This window comes from Macrobrachium rosenbergii, chromosome 37 (genome assembly GCF_040412425.1).
Source record: "Macrobrachium rosenbergii isolate ZJJX-2024 chromosome 37, ASM4041242v1, whole genome shotgun sequence".
In the NCBI taxonomy this organism is placed as follows: domain Eukaryota; kingdom Metazoa; phylum Arthropoda; class Malacostraca; order Decapoda; family Palaemonidae; genus Macrobrachium; species Macrobrachium rosenbergii.
This window is the reverse complement of record NC_089777.1, coordinates 39,443,904-39,464,342: the sequence shown is the minus strand read 5'-3', so window position 1 is coordinate 39,464,342 and position 20,439 is coordinate 39,443,904. Positions and strand designations below refer to the sequence as shown.

General features: G+C 40.1%; 2 protein-coding genes across 2 annotated transcripts in view; both read left to right on the top strand.

Annotated features, from left to right (window-relative positions):
* LOC136825205 (uncharacterized) overlaps positions 1-20,439 on the top strand; it is a 197,278-nt gene that overhangs the window by 152,022 nt on the left and 24,817 nt on the right. The window lies entirely within an intron of this gene.
* Positions 5,172-8,859, top strand: LOC136825516 (uncharacterized). Its single transcript, XM_067082089.1, has 2 exons — positions 5,172-5,612; positions 7,743-8,859. The coding sequence occupies exons 1-2, from the start codon at positions 5,436-5,438 to the stop codon at positions 8,751-8,753; spliced, it is 1,188 nt and encodes a 395-aa protein (XP_066938190.1). The 5' UTR covers positions 5,172-5,435; the 3' UTR covers positions 8,754-8,859.

Sequence of the window (20,439 nt, the reverse complement as noted above, 5' to 3'; positions counted from 1 at the left end):
ATATATATATATATATATATATATATATATATATATATATAGAAAGATGTGTATGTATAAGGCAAGGCCAATACTGTATTGGCCTTGGTATAAGGAGACTTGTCATGGCACAGTGTACCGTAAGGCACTGTGGCTTAAAATGATCTTTTACGCTGGCCCATTCACATCACAAAATTAACCAGAGATTATATGAATAATAATTAAGAAAATTTTATGTATTGGGTAGTTTTCGTTTACTTCACTTGAATCAACTTGTGTTTTCTTCTTGTTAAGTCTGCAAAATCATTTCTTTGAATTTTGATCTACTTGAGTGGTACTACTCATAAGTACCATAAAGTCTTGTAAAGAGTATTATTTTCAGGGTAATTTACACTTCCTTCATTCGCACTTGCCCTTGTTTATTCCCGTGTTTATATTTTTTCTCTCTTTGTCTTCTCGTAAGGGACGTTGATTTCGACTGTATGTATAAATACTAATTTGTTAATGAATAAAAGCGAATAATTGCTTCATAAATAATGAATCCTACAAAGCCGAAAGATTTTCCTGTTTTGCCTCACTCTTTAAACGCAATGTCATTTGAAAACATGTCTGTTTACTTTCAATCTTCACAGGCTCACTATTTTTCCTTTCCCAGTTTATCGTGCTTTTTCAGGCATAAGTCAGTGAGGGCATTAGATTACCATCTTTCAATGGCTGCAGCATTATTATTGTAGTGGTAACAATCATCATGCAATCGCGTGGGTAATTGAAATAGATTTCAACCTTACATCCAGATCCCAGCCCGATTAAATGATGAGATTCTTGCATGAGGGCTCTACGGACTAGTTTAAGTGGCAATAGGTTCTATGGCATGCAGGCCATCAGAATGAATAGAAGGAATGAAAACAGAAATATATGCGGGAGCGGGAAACTAGAAGCGAGAAAGGAAATAAGTCATAAATCTTTATGTAAGACCTTATGGCTCTTACGTGGACCATAAACATCAGGTGAATGAAAAGAACAATGTTTTTTATTCCTACTTCCCTTTTTTTAAATCTAAAAATAAACACCGGGAAATGTTATGTTTTAGCAATGTTTAAACGGTTATCTGGAACCGTTCCATGCGAGGGAAAGCGTAACCTCGAACGCGATCATTTTCGTCTTTTTTATACTGTTCCCGATGGTTGTTTTTCGCTTGTCGGAAAGCTTTGCTCTGTAGGATAGTTTTTACTTGGAAAAGCCATACTGAGCTACATTGCTAAATCTACGATATAAATCTAAAAATATCATAACTCATTGACAGGGAGATAGCAAAAGGATGTTTTGACACGACCTACGCGTCTATGGAGACTCAGACGTAAGATGTACACCAAGATGTGTTTGCTGCTGAGAAGTCTTTTAAAGGTAAAAGAAGACAGACATGAGTTAGACAGATATAGAAGAGCATGACTCAATGGATCCATAGGATATCAGAAAAAAAGGACACGAGATAAGATAAACTGAAGTACGTTAAACAAAAAATCAGAAACATAAAATGAAACTAACATCTGAGAGATTTGGTTGACATAGGAGAGGTCTACGTTATCCGAATTGATTGGCAAAGTGGCTAAGAATGTTTTGTATTGTCTTATAGAACCTAATTCGTATGTGTGCGTTTTGTGTCAATTTGGCCACAACTGATGCCTGTTGGCTGCAAAGCATTGGGACAAGATGCCAGAAAACATGCTCGTGTGACTCCGACATACTAACAATTGGAGCTAAAATGGGTGATGCAAGTTACGTGATACGTTTCATTTATGCGCCGTTTGGTTGTTAAGTAACTCTTATGCTCGAGAATGAATGAAACTGAATGCATTGTTGTTTTAAAGAGTAACATGAGTATGCAGTCCAAGAAAATAACCTTTTATTTCTTTCTTTACAATACCGTGACTATGAAAGTGAAGACACAATGTTGTGCACTTTAACTGCAGCATTTTAATGTTGTTACTACTCTACTACTACTGTAATGGTAATAATCTTCTAGAAGTACTGATGTAAGTACCTTCAGAAAACATGTATTTTTTCAACATTTCTTTCATATGAATTATTGCTACAACAAGGCATCTTAAGATTATGATGTATATTCTACCCTCGAGCTGGTTCTTTTCATCTGTCGTTAATATTTTCCCGTATTTCAAGCTCTTGGACTCAATTCTTCATCTTACTGTCATTCCTCCCCTTCCCCCAAGCTTCTTATCCTTCCTCCTTTCATGCCCTTTTGAAATAATATTGCAGTAATACGACCAATCAGGTTTTACTCTTAGATGCTTTTATACCTTGTTATTCGTTCAATTCTTCATTTGAGGATGATGTTACAGCAAGGCGTAGATTTATGCTTAAAAGTTCCGGTACATGAGATAATGTTACAGCAATGTTTTTGACCAATTGAAAGTTAAACAATTGATTTAATGTGACTCACATTGTTATACCTCTAGCCTTCTGCGAAGTCTTCTCAAATACTTAAATGCAGAGTTGCATCTGATGAGGTAAGCTAATCCAGCAGTAATTTAATGAGATTACAATGAAATGCTATCCAAACTGAGACAATAGTATTGCTTTAAGAAAAAATAGAAATGCTTTACCGCAATGATGCAACACAAAAACATTACAAATGAGTGCCACTGGATCGCTGTGATGTCATAGTAATTAATAATTACCATAATGTAATGTTATTGCTCTCAAATTGAGGAATGGTGCAAGCGTTAATAGTGCAGTTAAGAATGTAAATAAAGTTGACATTATAGCAGTAACTTCGCATGAGACGGTGCCATAGCGGCACTCTTGACATCTGATACCGCTGTGGCATTACCCTTACCTTAGCTGACGTTTTATGTTTAGTTCCTTGCACTAGGATTGTATAGAAGCGCCTTCCTGTTGAGTTATCGTGAATGATATGAAAGCTCTATCTTCTTCATAGGCTACGTCACATTATTAGTTGAAGTGTGGTTAGATTTCAGTTCTGATAAAACAATTATACGTCGTCACATTGCTTTTTCGAAGTCTACGAAAAAAAGCTTTAGTCTTACGTATATCAAACTTATAAATATTTTCGTCAGCTGACCTACATATTTGTTCTTCATGTATTGTGGACAGGCTTTACTGGAATATATGTGGTGATCAAGGTAGGAGTGAGCACTTTGCAACATTAATAACCAGTCTGCAAAGTAGCGTAAGTGCGCTCACTCAATAGAATCTACATGGCGAAAACCACGTAAATGCTACTGTGTTTTGACAAATGGGCTGAATTGCGGCACTGAAAGTGTCTTTCACAAAATCATAGAACGTGACATGTTACAATTTATCCTCTACTTACTATTATCTGTACAATTGGCAAAAGAATACCTTATGAATGATAAAAAAAAAAAGTGATGACTTGATCATCAACGTGATTTCTTCATTCATTCATCTCATTTTTGTGTTTTTTACCTATACCTCATATTTTGTATGAAAATAACTGCAGAAAAATAACACTAGAAAGAACATTGTTTTTACTTTCGGCAAATGATGAACAAAACTGACGAAGCTCATGAATATCAAGACGGTTCTTCCAAGTTCTCCGTCATCAAATTGGAAAATTTCAAGGCCATTTTTGTCATGATTTCGCATTTATTTTTTAAGGAAATTGGTCTTGAAGTGTTCTGGCAATTTTAAACTAATGCAGCAGTTCTTAACATTTAGCGTAAGGGTATGCTGAATTCGGACAACATCGTGTGGTTTTTTTCGCTCTTTATTATTATTATTATTATTATTATTATTATTATTATTATTATTATTATTATTATTATTATTATTATTATTATTATTATTATTATTATTCAAGTGAGAATACAGTGTAGAAAGCACAAAGACAAATAAGTGAAAACTTACATAAGAAGAGATGTTTATCTCGTTCTTAGATGAAATTAGCTAAATAGCAGATATTGTCCTTCAGTGTATCCTTACCTCTGGTGATATTAAATAGATTGATTGATAATGCTCTTAAGATATATCATTGTCGCCTACAATGCCGCGTGACGTAAAGGACCTCAGTATTTTTTTCAATTTTTTTTTGCTATATTTATGTACCTTAATTAGATTTTTTCACCGTTCGTTGCTTATGCTTCTTTCTTTTCTTCGTTTTCCATGATTATCATTGACCTTGGTGATTTTATTTTCACTTTTCACTTTTACTTAATATTTATAATTATATTTTCACGTTTTAGTTTTCCAATTTTAAGTTTTTTGTATTTTGTCTTTTCGTGTTAATTAGTTAAAACTGCCTTCTGACATGTTAGTTTTCTTCCCTTTTCGTTATTAGCCGCTTGATTAGGCTTCTTAACTAAACCTTCCACTTTAGTTTTCTCTCGCTTTCTCTCTGCGCCTGTAACCAAAAAAGTTGTGTCGCCAGTTTATAGTATTAAATCTCTCTCTCTCTCTCTCTCTCTCTCTCTCTCTCTCTCTCTCTCTCTCTCTCTCTCTCTCTCTCTCTCTCTCTCTCTGCCTTGTCTTTGCCACATATTTCTACCCGGAAAACTAATTCTTGATCAACCACCCTGCGATAATTTTTGTTCCTTTTTGTCTTTAAGATAAGGATTATTTTTGGGAGAGATACATTTATTGAATAGATTCGTTTAATTAGAGTATAAAGTGTCAGCGACAGAAATTAGTAAAGTCATTCTAGCTAAGAAATTTACGCCAGCTAAGAATAATTTTATGAAACTCAGCTTCAACAGAAATAAATTTTGCACTAATCCACAAAATAAAAGACGACTAAAAATGAAATAATATATCTGATGTGAAGGGAGGGGGAGAGAGAGAGAGAGAGAGAGAGAGAGAGAGAAATTAGTTGTAGGATTATCAAGTAAATAATAGTGATATTTTATCACTATGAATATCATTTTGTTGAAAGAAGTAATGTTCTTTTACTTGCATAGATTAAGATTCAGTCGCTGGTGTAATTGCTTTTCAAAGCTTGACCAAAAGAACAATGTGAATGAAACAAAAACAAGGACAAAACAAGGACACCTTTAACTCACCCGTCTCGAACTAATCAGTCATTCGAGGTCGGACTATTTCAGTACAGTTTCCATCAGTCCGACGTTATTAATACCCTGTCATTCGCACTGCTATTCCTGGATAATTCCTCACATTTCTCAAGAAGTAAGGGCGGGGGGTGTGGGGGAAGGGGGAGAAGCTTGAGAATGAAGCAGTATTAAGGGTGTGTCCGTTCGTATTCGCGTCTTTGTAGTGTGATTGTGGGGTCATAACCATTATCTAAAGTAGCGATGCCGTTTCTGGAGACTGTGTTGATGATTGGGCTGTTAAAAGCCAAGCTTAGAGGAATGTGGGCGTTTTCACGGGCGGAATGCTTAGTCACGACGAAGGAAAAATCGAGGATTTAGGGAATTTCTCGATTGGACGGCTGGTAGGCGTCTCGGATGCTACGCGCCACGGGGGAGGTTTACTCCCACGGGAAAGAAGTGGTGGGTGGGAGGAGAGGGCGCCCTTTTGGGTGCGTTATATACCGCCGGGATCTGCGGGACATCGTCAGACAGCTCCCTTCTCCTGGGTGGGTCTTTTGGAACGATCTCGGCTCCGGCAACATGAACGCTTTCGTGAGTTCTTTAAGTTGGATTGTTTTCTTTTTTTTTTTTTTTTTATCTTATTCTTGTTTTCTTTTTGGAGAGTTTTCAAAACTTGTTTTCAAGCAGAAATTTTATTTTTTTCAGTTTTCCTCTGTCATATTATGATTGCTCACTAGTTTTCAAAATATTTCCATTATTTGTTCCTGTTTATCTTCCTCATTTTTTCATCTCTCAGAGCATTACATTTTCATTGCTTTACCGTATCTTATTTTGTATAGTTTTCCTTAAAGAAATCTTCATTTTTCCATGAAAAAATAATTCCCATTTTTTAAAAGTTTTCCTTTGTAATATTCTCATTCATCTCCAGCTTTAATGATATTCAGTGATTCTTTTTATTAAAGTACATTTATAAGTAAACCAGCATTTAAAAATTCATTTTTTTGAGTCATCGACTGCTAAATGAAGTTTCAAGAAAGCAATAATGTAATTATTTCCTTCATCAAGATCATGTTTAAGTTCATCGATGATTATCGTAGGTTTGACTTTAGTGCAAAAATATTGTTCGATATAATTATCAGTTTCTCTCTAGGCAATTGTGTTACAGTTTTAAGCAAATTTTGCTCTTAATATTCAATATTTCTCCATTAATATTTTTCGGAAAGTTTTAAAGACTATCTATCTCAGGAAATTCAGTACTGTTTAACTTCAAGAGTCTGATGGCAGATGGAGGGGCGGCCACTTACAGAAAAAAACATAAATGATAATTTCCCCTTGAAGCTTACTTCAGAGCTTTGCGGCTTAATTGGAAAAGCTTAGAAGTTTTATCGTAGACGTCCAGTATTTCAGTCTTTCAGGCAAATGGCTTATTGATTAAGCAATAGGGTTTAGTAACTTATGAATAAGCTAATACTTTAATAAGAATACTAACAATAGGTTTATAACCTCATAGGAGCTTGACAGAAATTGCTCAGTAATTTAATGAAAGTGAATCTGAAGCTTAGCAGGGCCAGCTTATAAGCTTAACAAAAATAGTGTAAGCATTTTAACAGCAATGTGTTAACTTTTCGGTGTTATTAAACAAGGCAGAGCTGTTGTAATTCTAAGCCGGCTCCAAGTCACAAGTAATTTACTCTTGTAAAGAATTCATTATAGACTGCTGGGATTCCAGTTAAGTATTGTTGTGGTTTCATACAGAGGCTTTAGGCTAAATCACCAAAATATATATGTTTGCAGTACTAGAATAACCACTGTAACAATCTATAAAACAGGGAAACACTTGTAACCAGACTCATAATTTCTAAACTCCCAAGGCTGGCCCGAGGAATTTGTTCATAAATGAGAAAGAGAAATTGGAGCGAGGCATATTCAAAGAATTTGGAAGCTCACGCAAAGTCAGAAGAGAACAATAAGTAAAAGGCAGACATCAGTCTATTGCTTTCAAATGTTTTTGACAAATGTATGAAATGTAATTATCAAGAATGAAAAATGCTTTCAGATTCGATTCTGGAAATATTTTTGTGCCCTTCCTGGTTGAATTTTTAAATTGAGGATAATTTGAGGAATGTTAATATATGTATATAAATGTGTGTATATATATATGTATATGTATTGTATATATATATATATATATATATATATATATATATATATATATATATATATATATATATATATATATATGTATATATATATATATATATATATATATATATGTATATATATATATATATATATATATATATATATATATATATATATATATATATATATATTCTATGGATATACTAAAAGCAATATTTTGTTTCATCTGTGAAATTAAATTTTGTCGTGATAGTTGATGCAGGAGCACAGATGTCTGAGCGCGGTAGTCATTCCAACTTCTCGTATTATTTTTACTGTTATAACAGGAACGTTGTGGTAATCAATCCTTACAATTATACTCTAACTCGATATTATGCTCGTCTTAAAGAAACCAGCAACATTAGATCCACACGAGTAATTACTCGACTGCATTTTGTACAAATACTAAATTCATTTATTGATAGTGTTCCAAACTTAGCAATCCCGTGGCAGCAAATTATTTCCTATAATTTCTCCTCCGTCTGGAGGATGTCAGATTTCCTCTTTTTTTATCACTTATTTTTCTATCCCCGTCAACAGCGTGTCTTAAACCTTCTGGCAGCTGTGGCAGCTGTGTACAGCACCGGTGACCCTGTCCCGATCCTGACCACCAACGTGGTACATGGGCATGACTACAATCCCGTTGGTATCCATAAGGTGCCCGTTGATCATATCCATCATGAATCAGTGGTACCTTTCGCTCACGCTGCTCCAGTAACTGTCACCCACCACGCTGCTGTTCCTGAATTGACTGTCAAGCATCTCGGATCTCCAGCAGTTTCTGTTTCTCATCCTGTTGCTGTATCTCATCATGCTGTAGCTCCTGTTGTTGTATCACAACACAAACACGTTCCTGCAGTATCAGTTTCTCACGGCCCAGTGACCCATGTCAAGTCTGGAGTCTACAGCGCACCTGTCAAATCCCAGTACCACTCCCAGGACGAGTTGGGTCAATATGCCTTCGGGTACGACGCTGGGACATCCAGCCGCGATGAGTCCAGAGACGCTTATGGAAACGTTCGTGGGTCATTCAGTTACGTAGATCCTTATGGAAAGGTCCAGACTCAGAAGTATGTGGCTGACAAGCTTGGCTTCCGTGTTGAAGGTACCAACTTGCCTGTACATGTCACAGATGGTTCTCATTATCGCTACAGGCGCTCCTATGCCACCTTCCCTGCCTCCACTGGACCCCTGACTACTATTGATCACGTTGGTCCCATAATACATAGCCACGCTCCTGTTGTACATAAGGTGTCCCATGTTGTACATGAGCCTGTTCATGTTGTCCACAAGGTGGCCCCAGTTGTCCACAAGGTGGCCCCAGTTGTCCACAAGGTTGCTCCAGTTGTCCACAAGGTTGCTCCAGTTGTCCATGAAGTTGTTCCATTTGTTCATAAGGTTGCTCCAGTTGTCCACAAAGTTGCACCAATCTATGGAGGTGCTCCCGCAGCACCATTTCTCCATGGAGGAGCTGCTCCATTAGCATTTGGTCATGGCGATATTTTGCCCTACGGATTCCCATATGCCGAAAGCGCATATGGGAGCTACTGACAACCCATCGTCCACAACCATCATCACTAAGAATAATTTGATTCCAAATCGCGGATGACCAGAGCCAGATTTTTTTTTATAAGAAAGACAAAAATGTAAATGAAAAAGGTAGAACTGTAACTAAAGAAATATAGTCTTATTTTCTGTAGTCGCTCTTTACTTTGACCCTCGATTTATCATCTTAGGACGTCATTTACAAAGTTAGGGTAGCAAACGATAAGAGCAGAAGACTTTGCTTTGTGAAATGCCCAAATATTACAGACACCAGATCTGAAAACTGTGCTAGCACACATTCAACTAGACTGCCATAGTAGCAAGTTGAATATACTGATAGATAAGAAACGGAAAATTCAGTACGTCTATTATACTATAGTATATTAAAGTAAAGTAGTATTAATGGTAGCAATCCTGGTTTGATCACCATTTGCTTTAGAGCAATAACTTTAGAGATTTAAAAGAAACACCCCTTGCCCAGGCCAAAAAGACTGTAGATTTAGAACATGCAAAAGTTTGCCAGTTAAAAGTGATTGTCATCCATTTCAGCGAAAAGGCAAGAGAAGTATTGATGTATAAAAGCAGGAGCAGTACTTTGAATCATCACAGAGACTTACAGTCGTATTCTTTTAGCCAGGTTTCTCCTCCTAGGTGTCAGTTTTAAAATTGTAATTCTTTCGTTCACTTTGCATGAGAAATCTTTATTAAGACATTTAAAAATAAACAATTAGGAATCATCTTAGCCTAACCTCCAACCCCGTGACTTTAAAATAGAAATTTTTGAAAATACTTGTATTGCAGTGCAAAATTTGCATCATAAGTGAAATCTTTACGATGATACTAGGAAGAAATTCACTAGTAAATTGAGGATGACCTCTGATCCTGTAATCTAGAGATAAATCTTTAATAATTGATTAACATTAAAGTATGTCAGAATTCTTATGAAACTGGTGTGTCAAGCGATCTTTGCGCAAGAAAAAGCAGCTTACTTTTCCCTCTATTTTGTGATTCTTCACAAATTAACCAATTTACGCCCATCGTGCGTGAATCCATGTCACGGTTGGCCCTGGCTGCGTTTCCTTTAGAACGACCGTAGCAGTCAGAGGTGAAGGAATTGTCAAGGACTTCATTATCAAAGGGGAAATGAGTTTCCTCCTGAAGCTTTGATGTGCAGTATAAATATATATATATATATATATATATATATATATATATATATATATATATATATATATATATATATATATATATATATGTGTGTGTGTGTGTGTGTGTTTGTTTGTGTGTTTAGATACGTGTATACACATCCTCAAAGAACAAGGGAAACGAAGACTCCATTCTTACAAATTTATTGCCGGACGTTTCATGACACATGTCACATTTTCAAGGCTAAAAGATTAAATAATTTGCACTGCAGATAGAATCACGGTATTAAAAAATGTAAAAAAAATAAAATATTTAAAATTCACAAAAAAAATGGCAATGCAGCTTTAAAATTAGGGATATAAATGAACATAAAACAAAAAAAGGACCACAAAAGATATAGGCCAAGGGAACCAAGACACCGACGCACCAAACGAAATGAAAGAATAACACTAAGAGAATACAGAAAATATGCCTAAAGGAAAAGCTAGGCAACATATAACTGAGTTGACGACAGTTGAGTATTTAACGAGGGAACAGTTAATAGACTCGAGGGTAGTTAGATCGCGGTGGTTGGAGACCCGCCCTACTGTTGAAAAATCTTCATCTCTGATATTTGTTTTGCACCATACAGCATGGTTTTTGATGTTAGAGGCCTCTGGATTCGATAACTTGCATCCTGTATGGTAGCTTAAGCCTCTATGAGAGTCAATTCGTACCCTCAACAGCCTCCTTGTACATCCCATGTATGTTCTGTGATCACATCACGGACGACTGTATTTATATACAATATTGGATGTGAAGAGGGGGCTGAGACGATCCTTGACTGTAAAAAATGAATCAATGGTCAGAGGATTCTTTGGTATTAATTTAACATTTAAAGCAGGAAACTTTTTCTGAATTGGGGAAATGCCCACTTAAGCAATCCTCAGTTGTGTATAAAGATACTTGCCCGAAATGTAATTTGGGGACTTACGTTGGATCAACAAAACGATTGCTTAAAGTCAGAGCAGATTCTCATAAAGGTGTTAGTCATCGTGCATGTTACAGATCGTCCAACCCAGAATTGTCTAATGTTAGAAATCACTCAAAAATTTGTAATGCGAATATTAATTATACTGACTTCTCTGTTTTGGGCCAAATTAGCTGTTTACACAAACTACCCATTTGAGAATCATTTATTAAGCAGTTAGTGCCCAAATTGAACTCACATACCTCCTCCGCCCAATTGTATCTTGAAATGTTTTCTTCGCAGCTTTCCTTTCCTTTTCGCGTCATTCTGTTTTCAACTTTAGTAAGCAGGTGCTTTTTTGGAATTGTCTTGTTTTATTGTATTTTTAAGTTAGTTGAAAATCTTATGGTCATTATTTTTATTCCGGGTATTTTCAGTTTATTTGCTTTTCTCTTTTAGCCTTGAAGATGTAACTAAGTTACGAAACACGTCGGTAAATAATGTTACCTATTAATGACCGGCTATCTTCTTGTCACCCTCTCTTGATGCATACTTGGGCTTGCTTGCACCAACATCTCCAGTCTACTATACATATATATTTATATATATTTTTATGTATTTCCCTGGATTTCTAGATTTGTAGAATGGTTTACAAGCCGGCAATGGATCTTTCTTCAAGTTGGCCTTGGAGATCTGACTTTACGTTAAGGGAAATCGTAAAAGAAAAGAAAAATGGGGATGATTCAATAAGCTTAGGGTTCTACTTCATGAGGGAATGTTACATAAACACTTTGGTTAAATTAAGTAATTATATTTACAAAAGAAATCAAAAGGAAAATGGCTAAATGAATTATTAGGAGGCTTGCGACTCCTGAAGATCTTTCTACCGAAGTCTTGAATGATGGCAAGGCGCAGTCCAAGATGAGTCCACAGCAAGGCACTCTGCAATAGAGAGGTAAACATTACACGCCAGTTAAAGGAAAATATAACACATACAGTGACTCAAGGCTGCACTGATGGTGCCAAGGACTCGAGGAATGAATGAACACTTTACACTGGAACACAGAACATTGGCAATGGCACTGGATAAAATGGCACAAGGATAGAGGTAGAATACTGGCACTCAATAAACACTTTTAATGGCAAACTATCGTGAGTGAAAAGTCTTCACTCATACTTTACCTTAGGGGAAGTGGGTCTCTGGCGAAGAAAGAAGAGGGACAATAACACGTATGGCACGGCACACTATCACTTGGACGATCCACTCAAGGATGACTGTAGAGATGGTAACGAGTCTAGAGTCGGGTGTGGACAGGGGGGAAAGGGACCTCTCAGCACCTCTCACATGCATACGACTGCTCTGGCTAACTGCTAACTGCCATTACTGACAGCCGACTGCTAAGATCTCCCTGTCCTGGCTCCATTTAAGGCATCTGCCGAGAGTAGGGGCCCCGATGTTGGGTCCGTATGGTGACCATTGCCCAAGATGTGTCATCATCCAGGTGTCCCGGCCATCTGCTTGTATCTTTCCAGGTATCCTGTGGAAAGACAATTCAGCCAGCTTAATCTGCCTTTAGAAAGGTTGTTTTAAGCAGCTTAGTTGGGCTAAGCTGCTTAAGGATTTGGCACTCAGCCTCTCATCCTCATACTTTTCGACCGTGCCCTGTAAATGTCTGTTTCAGGTAAAGAAAAGGGACAGATCGAACTGTTGATAACTTTAATTGTTTTGATGTCTAGGTCAACTGGGATCAACTTTGCAGCAACGATTCTACTCTCGATAACTAAGGGCAAATTAAGGGCCAGCTGTGCAACGACTTCTTATAACTTATAATAATATATATATGTATGTATATATATATATATATATATATATATATATATATATATATATATATATATATATATATATATATATATATATATATATATATATATATATATATATATATATATATATATATATATATATATATATATATATATATATATATATATATATATATATATATATATATATATATATATATATATATATATATATATATATATATATATATATATGTATATATATATATAGTATATATATATATATGTATATATATTTGTGTATATATATGTATGTATATATATATATATATATATATATATATATATATATATATATATATATATATATATATATATATATATACATTATATATATATATATATTATTATGATTAGCAAGAATTGCTAGCAAATTGCCTCCCCTCCCCTCCTTTGTTGTTGTTGGTTGTTGTTGTGTTTCATTTATGTTGTATTGGTCGATCGATAGACCATCTGTCTATCGACTTAAAACCAAGGGGTTTAAAAGATTAAAGGCGCCCCATTTTTGATAAAGATCTTTCCTTCGAGGCAAAAGTAATCTGGCTTGGGTGTCTCTCCTACAGGCCAAAACCTCTCTGGGCAGCAGGCAATGAGTCAAACATCTGTGTTGGGCGCACCCTGCCCCATAGGAGGGGATAAAGCAAAAGCCCACGAGGTCTCACACACACGCTGGCTGGAAGATATGGAGTGAACTTGTGAAGACGTCCCCAACACCTGGCCCCATTCGATGCCCTTTGCATCCCAACCACGTGGCCTTTCCAAAGTATACTTTTCCTCGTGCCCTTCGACCGTATTCCTCGAGCCCACACGCCATTGCTTGGAGTTTCGAGGAGTCCTCTGCCTTGCCCCTTTACGGAAGCCCTTGCATCGCACCACGTGGAAGAAACTCATCGCCTCGAAATCGCAAGTCATCCACGGACTGCCTTCTACGCCGCCTCGGAAAATCTGCTAAGGTAAAGTGCCCTGAAGAGCCCCATTTCAGTCACGCTTTGTCTCGTAATATTTTCTTAAAGAGAAAGCCAGAAATCTCCCTTGTCTAATGTCCGTGCACCTCTTGCATCGGCAGTATTAATTTTTATTACTCCTTTGGCACCTCAGTGCAGCCTCGAATTCATTATTCTTTTGTCTATTTTCATTACTGGCGTATAATGTGCATATCTCTCATTTCAGAGGGATCCTGTTTCGTGGAAGCTTCTCGGACTGTGTCTGGAATCCCCCAGTTTCATTCAATCCAGTAGGAATCTCCTTCAGGATAGTAATCTACTTGAGTTCCTCTTTCCCTGTACTGATATCATTTATGTGAATACACTACTTTAAATTTGCCCACGTGTTTTACGTAATATTTCCTCAGTAACAAGAGCCCTATGCTCATATGAAATTCTCCTTTGTTTTCCTTTTTTACGTTTTCCCGTACCCACGAAGTCAGAATCACAAGGCTAAATTACCTTAAATTGTTGCTACCTGTCTCACAGAGCATATTTCAAAACTAAAACCACGGAAAAACGTAAAAATGGCGACCTGGCCATAGATCTCTCTTGCAGTTGCAGTTCCCCTAGTGTTGCTTTTTATTGCATTTGCAACTTGCCAGATCAGCTATTAGCAAAGCTAAGCTGGGTACGAGACAATTACGAACCTTTGTGTAAAACCAGCACACAGATCCAGAAAATTCCACGTAAGTAATGTGTTAATCTTAGCAAAACCTTTTACAATCGTGACTGTTCCTAGAATTAGAAATAGGACGCATGTATTCACTGAGAGAAAAGAACCGCCGTATTAGATTGTTAATGCATGCCTTTCAGGATAGGTAGTTAGGAAATAACCAGTGCTAACTATCCTTGCTTCGAGGAATAGTGCGAAATTCCTCTGTGTTAAAATCTTTGCCATATCTTTTGCTTCGAGGAATAGTGCGAAAATTCCTGTGTTAAAATCTTTGCCATATCCTTGCTTCGAGGAATAGTGCGAAATAAATTCCTCTGTGATAAATTTTGCATTTCGAATTAGCGAACTGTTATTTAGGCGCGAATAAATCCCCACGTGGGACACGACGAAGTCAGCTTGCATTGCTGACAATTCTCTCAGTGTAGTTAGAATTCGAGTTAGGTGTTAGGAAAGCAAAATTTAAACTCCGCTTATAGGGAAAATTACTAGGCCGTTGTACTGTTATCTCAGACGACTGGGAAATTCCTGAATCCCAGACGGTATATAAATATACGGGTTCATTCACACAGAATCTAAAAATACCTCCGGTGTTGGCCAGACGACCTGCACCCGCCCCACCCCGCCCAGGCCCGCGTGGTGTGTAGCATTTTTTTCCCATTCATTTCCCAGCATACATTTTTCTTTGGTTTCCTGTTAGTAATTTCTAAGTCCTAAGGACGAATCGTAATTCCAAGTCCTAGTGACCTAAAATTTACGTCGCACGTGGCGAGAATTCCTCCCTCCACAAATTCCAAGTCCTAAGTGACTCCTAAAATTCTACGTCGCACGTGGCGAGAATTCTCCAAATTCCACAAATTCCAAGTCCTAAGTGACTTCTAAAATTCTACGTCGCACGTGGCGAGAATTTCTCCAAATTCCAGTCCTCAGAGACTCCTTAAAATTCTACGTCGCACGTGGCGAGAATTCCTCCAAACTCCAGTCCTCAGAGACCCTAAAATTCTACGTCAGCACGTGGCGAGAATTTCTCCAAATTCCAGTCCTCAGAGACTCATACAAAAATTCTACGTCGCACGTGGCGAGAATTCTCATTCCTGCTGGAACCCAAAATTAAGTCCTTTGAGACATTATATAGTGTAGTTCACACACATCTAAGCCCTTACGGGACTGATCATTCTAGTTCGTTAGAACAACTCTCCTTAACTTCACGCTACAGCCGCCAAGTCCGAGCGTGACAAAATCCAACTACGCCTTCCGAGACACATATTAAAATTCGTTCGCCAAGAACAACCACGTCTTTCCAAGACATATCAAATTTTAACAAAAAGGTCTTCCTCAGACTTACTAATCACCTGTCTTATTCAGACAGATCCATTCTCCTGCAGTCTGAACCATTGAGTGTTTCAGATTCCTGCAATTGAGTCTTTTCAGACTACCTGAGTCTTTTCAGACATATCATATAACCATTATTTCAAAATGGCTAATACCAGAGCCCAACAAAACGAGGATTTCAAATTCTACATGTCCGCTGGGAAGGACATGGGACTATCGGGGCAAGATCTGAGAGCATGGGTTCAAGAACGAGTGGACGATGCCAAGGCGGAGAGAGCAAGAGAACGTGAAGAGAGGGAGAGAGAACGTGAAGAGAGGGAGAGGGAACGAATCGCTCAAGAACAACGGGAGGAAAAAGAACGTGCAGAGAGGGAGAGAGAACGTGAGGAGAGAGAGAGAGACAGAATTGCCCAAGAGCAGGAGAGAGAGAGAGAACGCGCCCATGAGCTCCAGGTGCTAGAACGACAGCACGCCACCCCCCCGCCCCCTGCCGCGGGAATGAGTGCCCTCAGCCAAGCTCACTCGTTCATGCCAAAATGGACAGAGTCCGAACCTGAAGTATGGCTTGAAAGGGCCGAACGAGTCCTGGAGTGCTGCGATCTCTCCCCACAGAAATCTCCTTTGTTCTCACTAAATTCCTGGCGGAAAGGCTCGTTGCCTACCACGTCCTTCCCGCAGACGATCGGGAAATTGGGAAGCCGTGACGCCAAGCAGTTACGAAGGCGTACGAGATTACCCCCGAGCGGTGGAGAGACGTTGGAGAGCAGCCCAGAGAAGCAGGCCAGACTTGGTCCGATTGGGCGTACCATTCGAGCGTTGCTGACAAAATGGCTCGATTCCGAAGGAGCCACTAACACCGCCGAGGTACTCGAGCGGTTTAAATTGAGCATTTCCGCGCTACGCCCTCCTGCCCTCGCCACTCATATAGTGAAAAAGCCCCAGCAACACTCACCGAGTGTTGCCGAATAGCAGATATGTGGGAAACCCACCACCCTCAAGAAGGATCCATGGGGCGGAAGATAAATCCCCGTCCCTCCTCGGAGGTTCAATTTCCCACAAAAATGGGAACTGGCAAGCCCTAACTTGCCATTATTGCAAGAAAACGGGGCACTCCTTCGAACAGTGCCGGAACAAGAAACCGGCTCCTCTCTCCCGGAAAAACCGACAAATATCCTCGCCTGCGCCTCTCCACAGGCAGCGCTGAAAGATTTTTAGCCAGACCTTTTGCACGGCGTGCAAGGTTTATGGCCATTCTCCGCATGGGCAAAATGCCCACGCATAACAAATCAACTACTCCCACCGCCGCCTTGGCCGTCACAGATCCCAAGTCATTAGGCCCTCCCGCCAAGGGCCTGTATACGTGGGCCCTCCACGAGGTAGCGAGCCCGCGCGAAGTCACTGCTTTCGAGGACTCGGCGCACAAATCTCCCTCATCCGAAGGGACAGAGTTCCCCTACGGAGCTATCGTCAATAGACGAAAACTCGTCACGATCGAGGGAATAAATGAATTTAAAATGATACTCCCTACGGTCCAATTGAGAGTCACAAGACCTCACCAATCCAAAATTTGCAGTCTTGCAGTAGCAAGCCATCTCCCGGAGGCTATGACGTCATCCTGGGACAGGACTTTCAGTCCCCACCGAAATCACGACAATCTAGGGGTCCCCATTCCCGAATCATTCGCTGGGCGCGAGTAATCCTCCCCGCTTCTCCCTCAGTCAAGACTGGCGCCCCTGGGTACCAGGAGGACGTGCAGTCCCCACCAGTGCCCCTGAGTACAATGTACAGTGGCCCACTCGATCGGTTCCGATCCCATTCCAGTGCCCGGCACTGCCTCAGTGCCAGTGCCAGGGCCCCAATCAAATCTCCCTTCAGGAGATGCCAAATTCCTGCCGGTGCCACTTGCATGCCCCGAGCAGGGCCAAGCTTCGTCCGTCCTGACCGATGAGCCCAAGAAACCTCTGATAGCGCCCTGACTCTGCCCCAGTGCCAGCGCCAGAGCGCCACGCCCGATCTCCATTCACGGGATCCAACTCAGGACCCCCTCTCTTCCCGGCCTGGCACCGCTACCAGCGCCGGTCAGAGAGACGGTTCCTCCCGACCACCGCGGAAGCTCACCTGCAGGTGCGGCCTCGCAACCCGTGCCTGAGCTGGTCAACGTTACCCGCGAGCCGCTCACGCCACCCCCGACCGCCTCCTCTGCCTCAGTCCGCCGCCGACGCAATTGCAAGTCAGGATTCTGCCATATCTCACTTGGCCGATGAACTACAAGAGCCGCGACGGATCATGGTAGAACCCGCCCGGAACACTCCCGCGCCAGCTGTCGCATCAGCAGGCCCAGGTGGTACTCCCGTGCCGCCCTCCGGTCGCGGGCCCTCCGCTTCCCGGCCGAGGACGACTGTCCCATTGAGAAAGGCTCGAGGCGAAATTACCACGGGCGTGGGACATTCCAGGTAATTTACAAAGAGCTCTAGAGCTCCCCATGGCACCTGTGCCACCATTTCATTCTTCGAAGGTCTTGGCACCCTAATCCAGAAGGGATGTCAGACCCTCCTCTATCTTCTTCCGTTCCTCAGGAACTGCTATCTCTTACCATCCTCTACTAATCTTCCTTAAATTATCCCCACAAGAGGCAATTAAATACGGGATACCATTCCCCACACAATGTATAAATCATTAAGAATAACAGAGTGAGAAGTGGCACGCCCTTGTGCCCATACCTTGGCACCGGGCGTGCGTGTCAGCCCTCCTGAAGGAGTCGCGCGCCCGGGTGCACTTTCCTCGCCCTGGGACTGAAGTGATAGTCCGGCCGTAATTTATAGGCAAAGGACGATAAATTCCCGCCTAACACAATAAAACCTCACTCTTTTTCCCTTAGCTCTTCTGCCAATATCATTTACTTTCTTTTAGTCATTTAGTTATCTTTATTTTAATGAATCGCGAGTCATAAACTCTTGCCCTTGTGATTTAAATGCCCTTTTGTAAGCTCTGAGGGACGTGTCCTGCCTTTCATATGCGGTCAAGTTTTCATTCGTGACGTCTTGCTAATTTTCCTTTTGTTATTATTATCCCTTTTCCCTTCCATTCCTTCCAAGATCTCTGTTTGTCCTAAGACCCCACATCTTTTGTCTGCTCGCCCGTCATAACATGGAGTACTAGTGGGCAGTGGACGATAAAATTAGCGAGTTTAAGGTTAGCGAATTAAAACCTCGCGAATACTCTCGCCCGCACACGACTGTCAAATTCCCGTGTGGGTCATCCCTCAGCTTTCGCGTTGAACGATAGCTGAGCAAAGCACATTAAAACGAAGATAAATTATCAATGCGAATTTGTATAGTCATTACAGTATCGCGTAAAAAGGGGATGTCATTTACAAAAATAAACGCTGTTTTTCATTTACACAGCCTCTTCAAGGCAGATTGTACTAACCGCATGCATTTTATCTAAAATTAAGTAACTGTGTATTTTAATTCTTGAACAATAACCTTTCTTTTCATTTGTTGGCCATAGCCTCATATACGTGGTCCTATAATCTTAATTAATTCACAATTGTTCGAGTCACATTATAAAGTTACCAGTGGGTAACCAAATCTAAAGTAATTATTCTTTTGCAAGTGTTTAAACCACTTTGCGTTCTGTTAATGAAAATTGTCCCAATGTGTTATTAAAAGTAACGTCACAGCTTCATAAAACCCTTAGGAGTAAAGTTCATTGCAAGGCAGAATGTAGAGTAACGTAAAGCATTTGCCGCTCATTCTTGAATATCGATGTACACACACCGGAAGGAGGTATGTACATCATCTTGTATGGGGAGGTATTATGATTAGCAAGAATTGCCAGCAAATTGCCTCCCCTCCCCCTCCTTTGTTGTTGTTGGTTGTTGTTGTGTTTCATTTACTGCCAGCCGGCCGATCGATAGACCATCTGTCTATCGACTTAAAAAAACAAGGGTTTAAAAGATTAAAGGCGCTCCCATTTTTGATAAAGATCTTTCCTTCGAGGCAAAAGTAATCTGGCTTGGGTGTTTCTCCTACAGGCCAAAACCTCCCTGCGGGCAGCAGGTGCAATGAGTCAAACATCTGTGTTGGGCGCACCCCTGCCCTATAGGGGGATAAAAGCAAAAGCCCACGAGGTCTCACACACACGCGGGCTGGAAGATATGGAGTGAACTTGTGAAGACGTCCCCAACACCTGGCCCCATCGATGCCCTTGCATCCTAACCACGTGGCCCTTTCCAAAGTTTACTTTTCCTCGTGCCCTTCAACCGTATTCCTCGAGCCCACACGCCATTGCTTGGAGTTTCGAGGAGTCCCCTTCGCCTTGCCCCTTTACGGAAGCCCTTGCATCGCACCACGTGGAAGAAACTCGCCCTCGAAATCGCAAGTCATCCACGGACTGCCTTCTCACGCGCCGGAAAATCTGCTAAGGTAAAGTGCCCTGGAAGAGCCCCATTTCAGTCACGCTTTGTCTCGTAATATTTTCTTAAAGAGAAAGCCAGAAATCTCCCTTGTCTAATGTCCGTGCACCTCTTGCATCGGCCGTATTAATTCTTTATTACTCCTTTGGCACCCTCAGTGCAGCCTCGAATTCATTATTCTTTTGTCTATTTTCATTACTGGCGTATAATGTGCATATCTCTCATTTCAGAGGGATCCTGTTTCGTGGAAGCTTCTCGGACTGTGTCTGGAATCCCCAGTTTCATTCAATCCAGTGAGGTTCCTTCAGGATAGTAATCTCCTTGAG

Coding starts and splice junctions, on each gene's coding strand:
- LOC136825516 (XM_067082089.1), top strand. CDS start 5,436: ATGCTACGCGCCACGGGGGAGGTTTACTCCCACGGGAAAGAAGTGGTG. Junction 5,613..7,742: donor CCGGCAACATGAACGCTTTC/GTGAGTTCTTTA, acceptor CCCCGTCAACAG/CGTGTCTTAAACCTTCTGGC.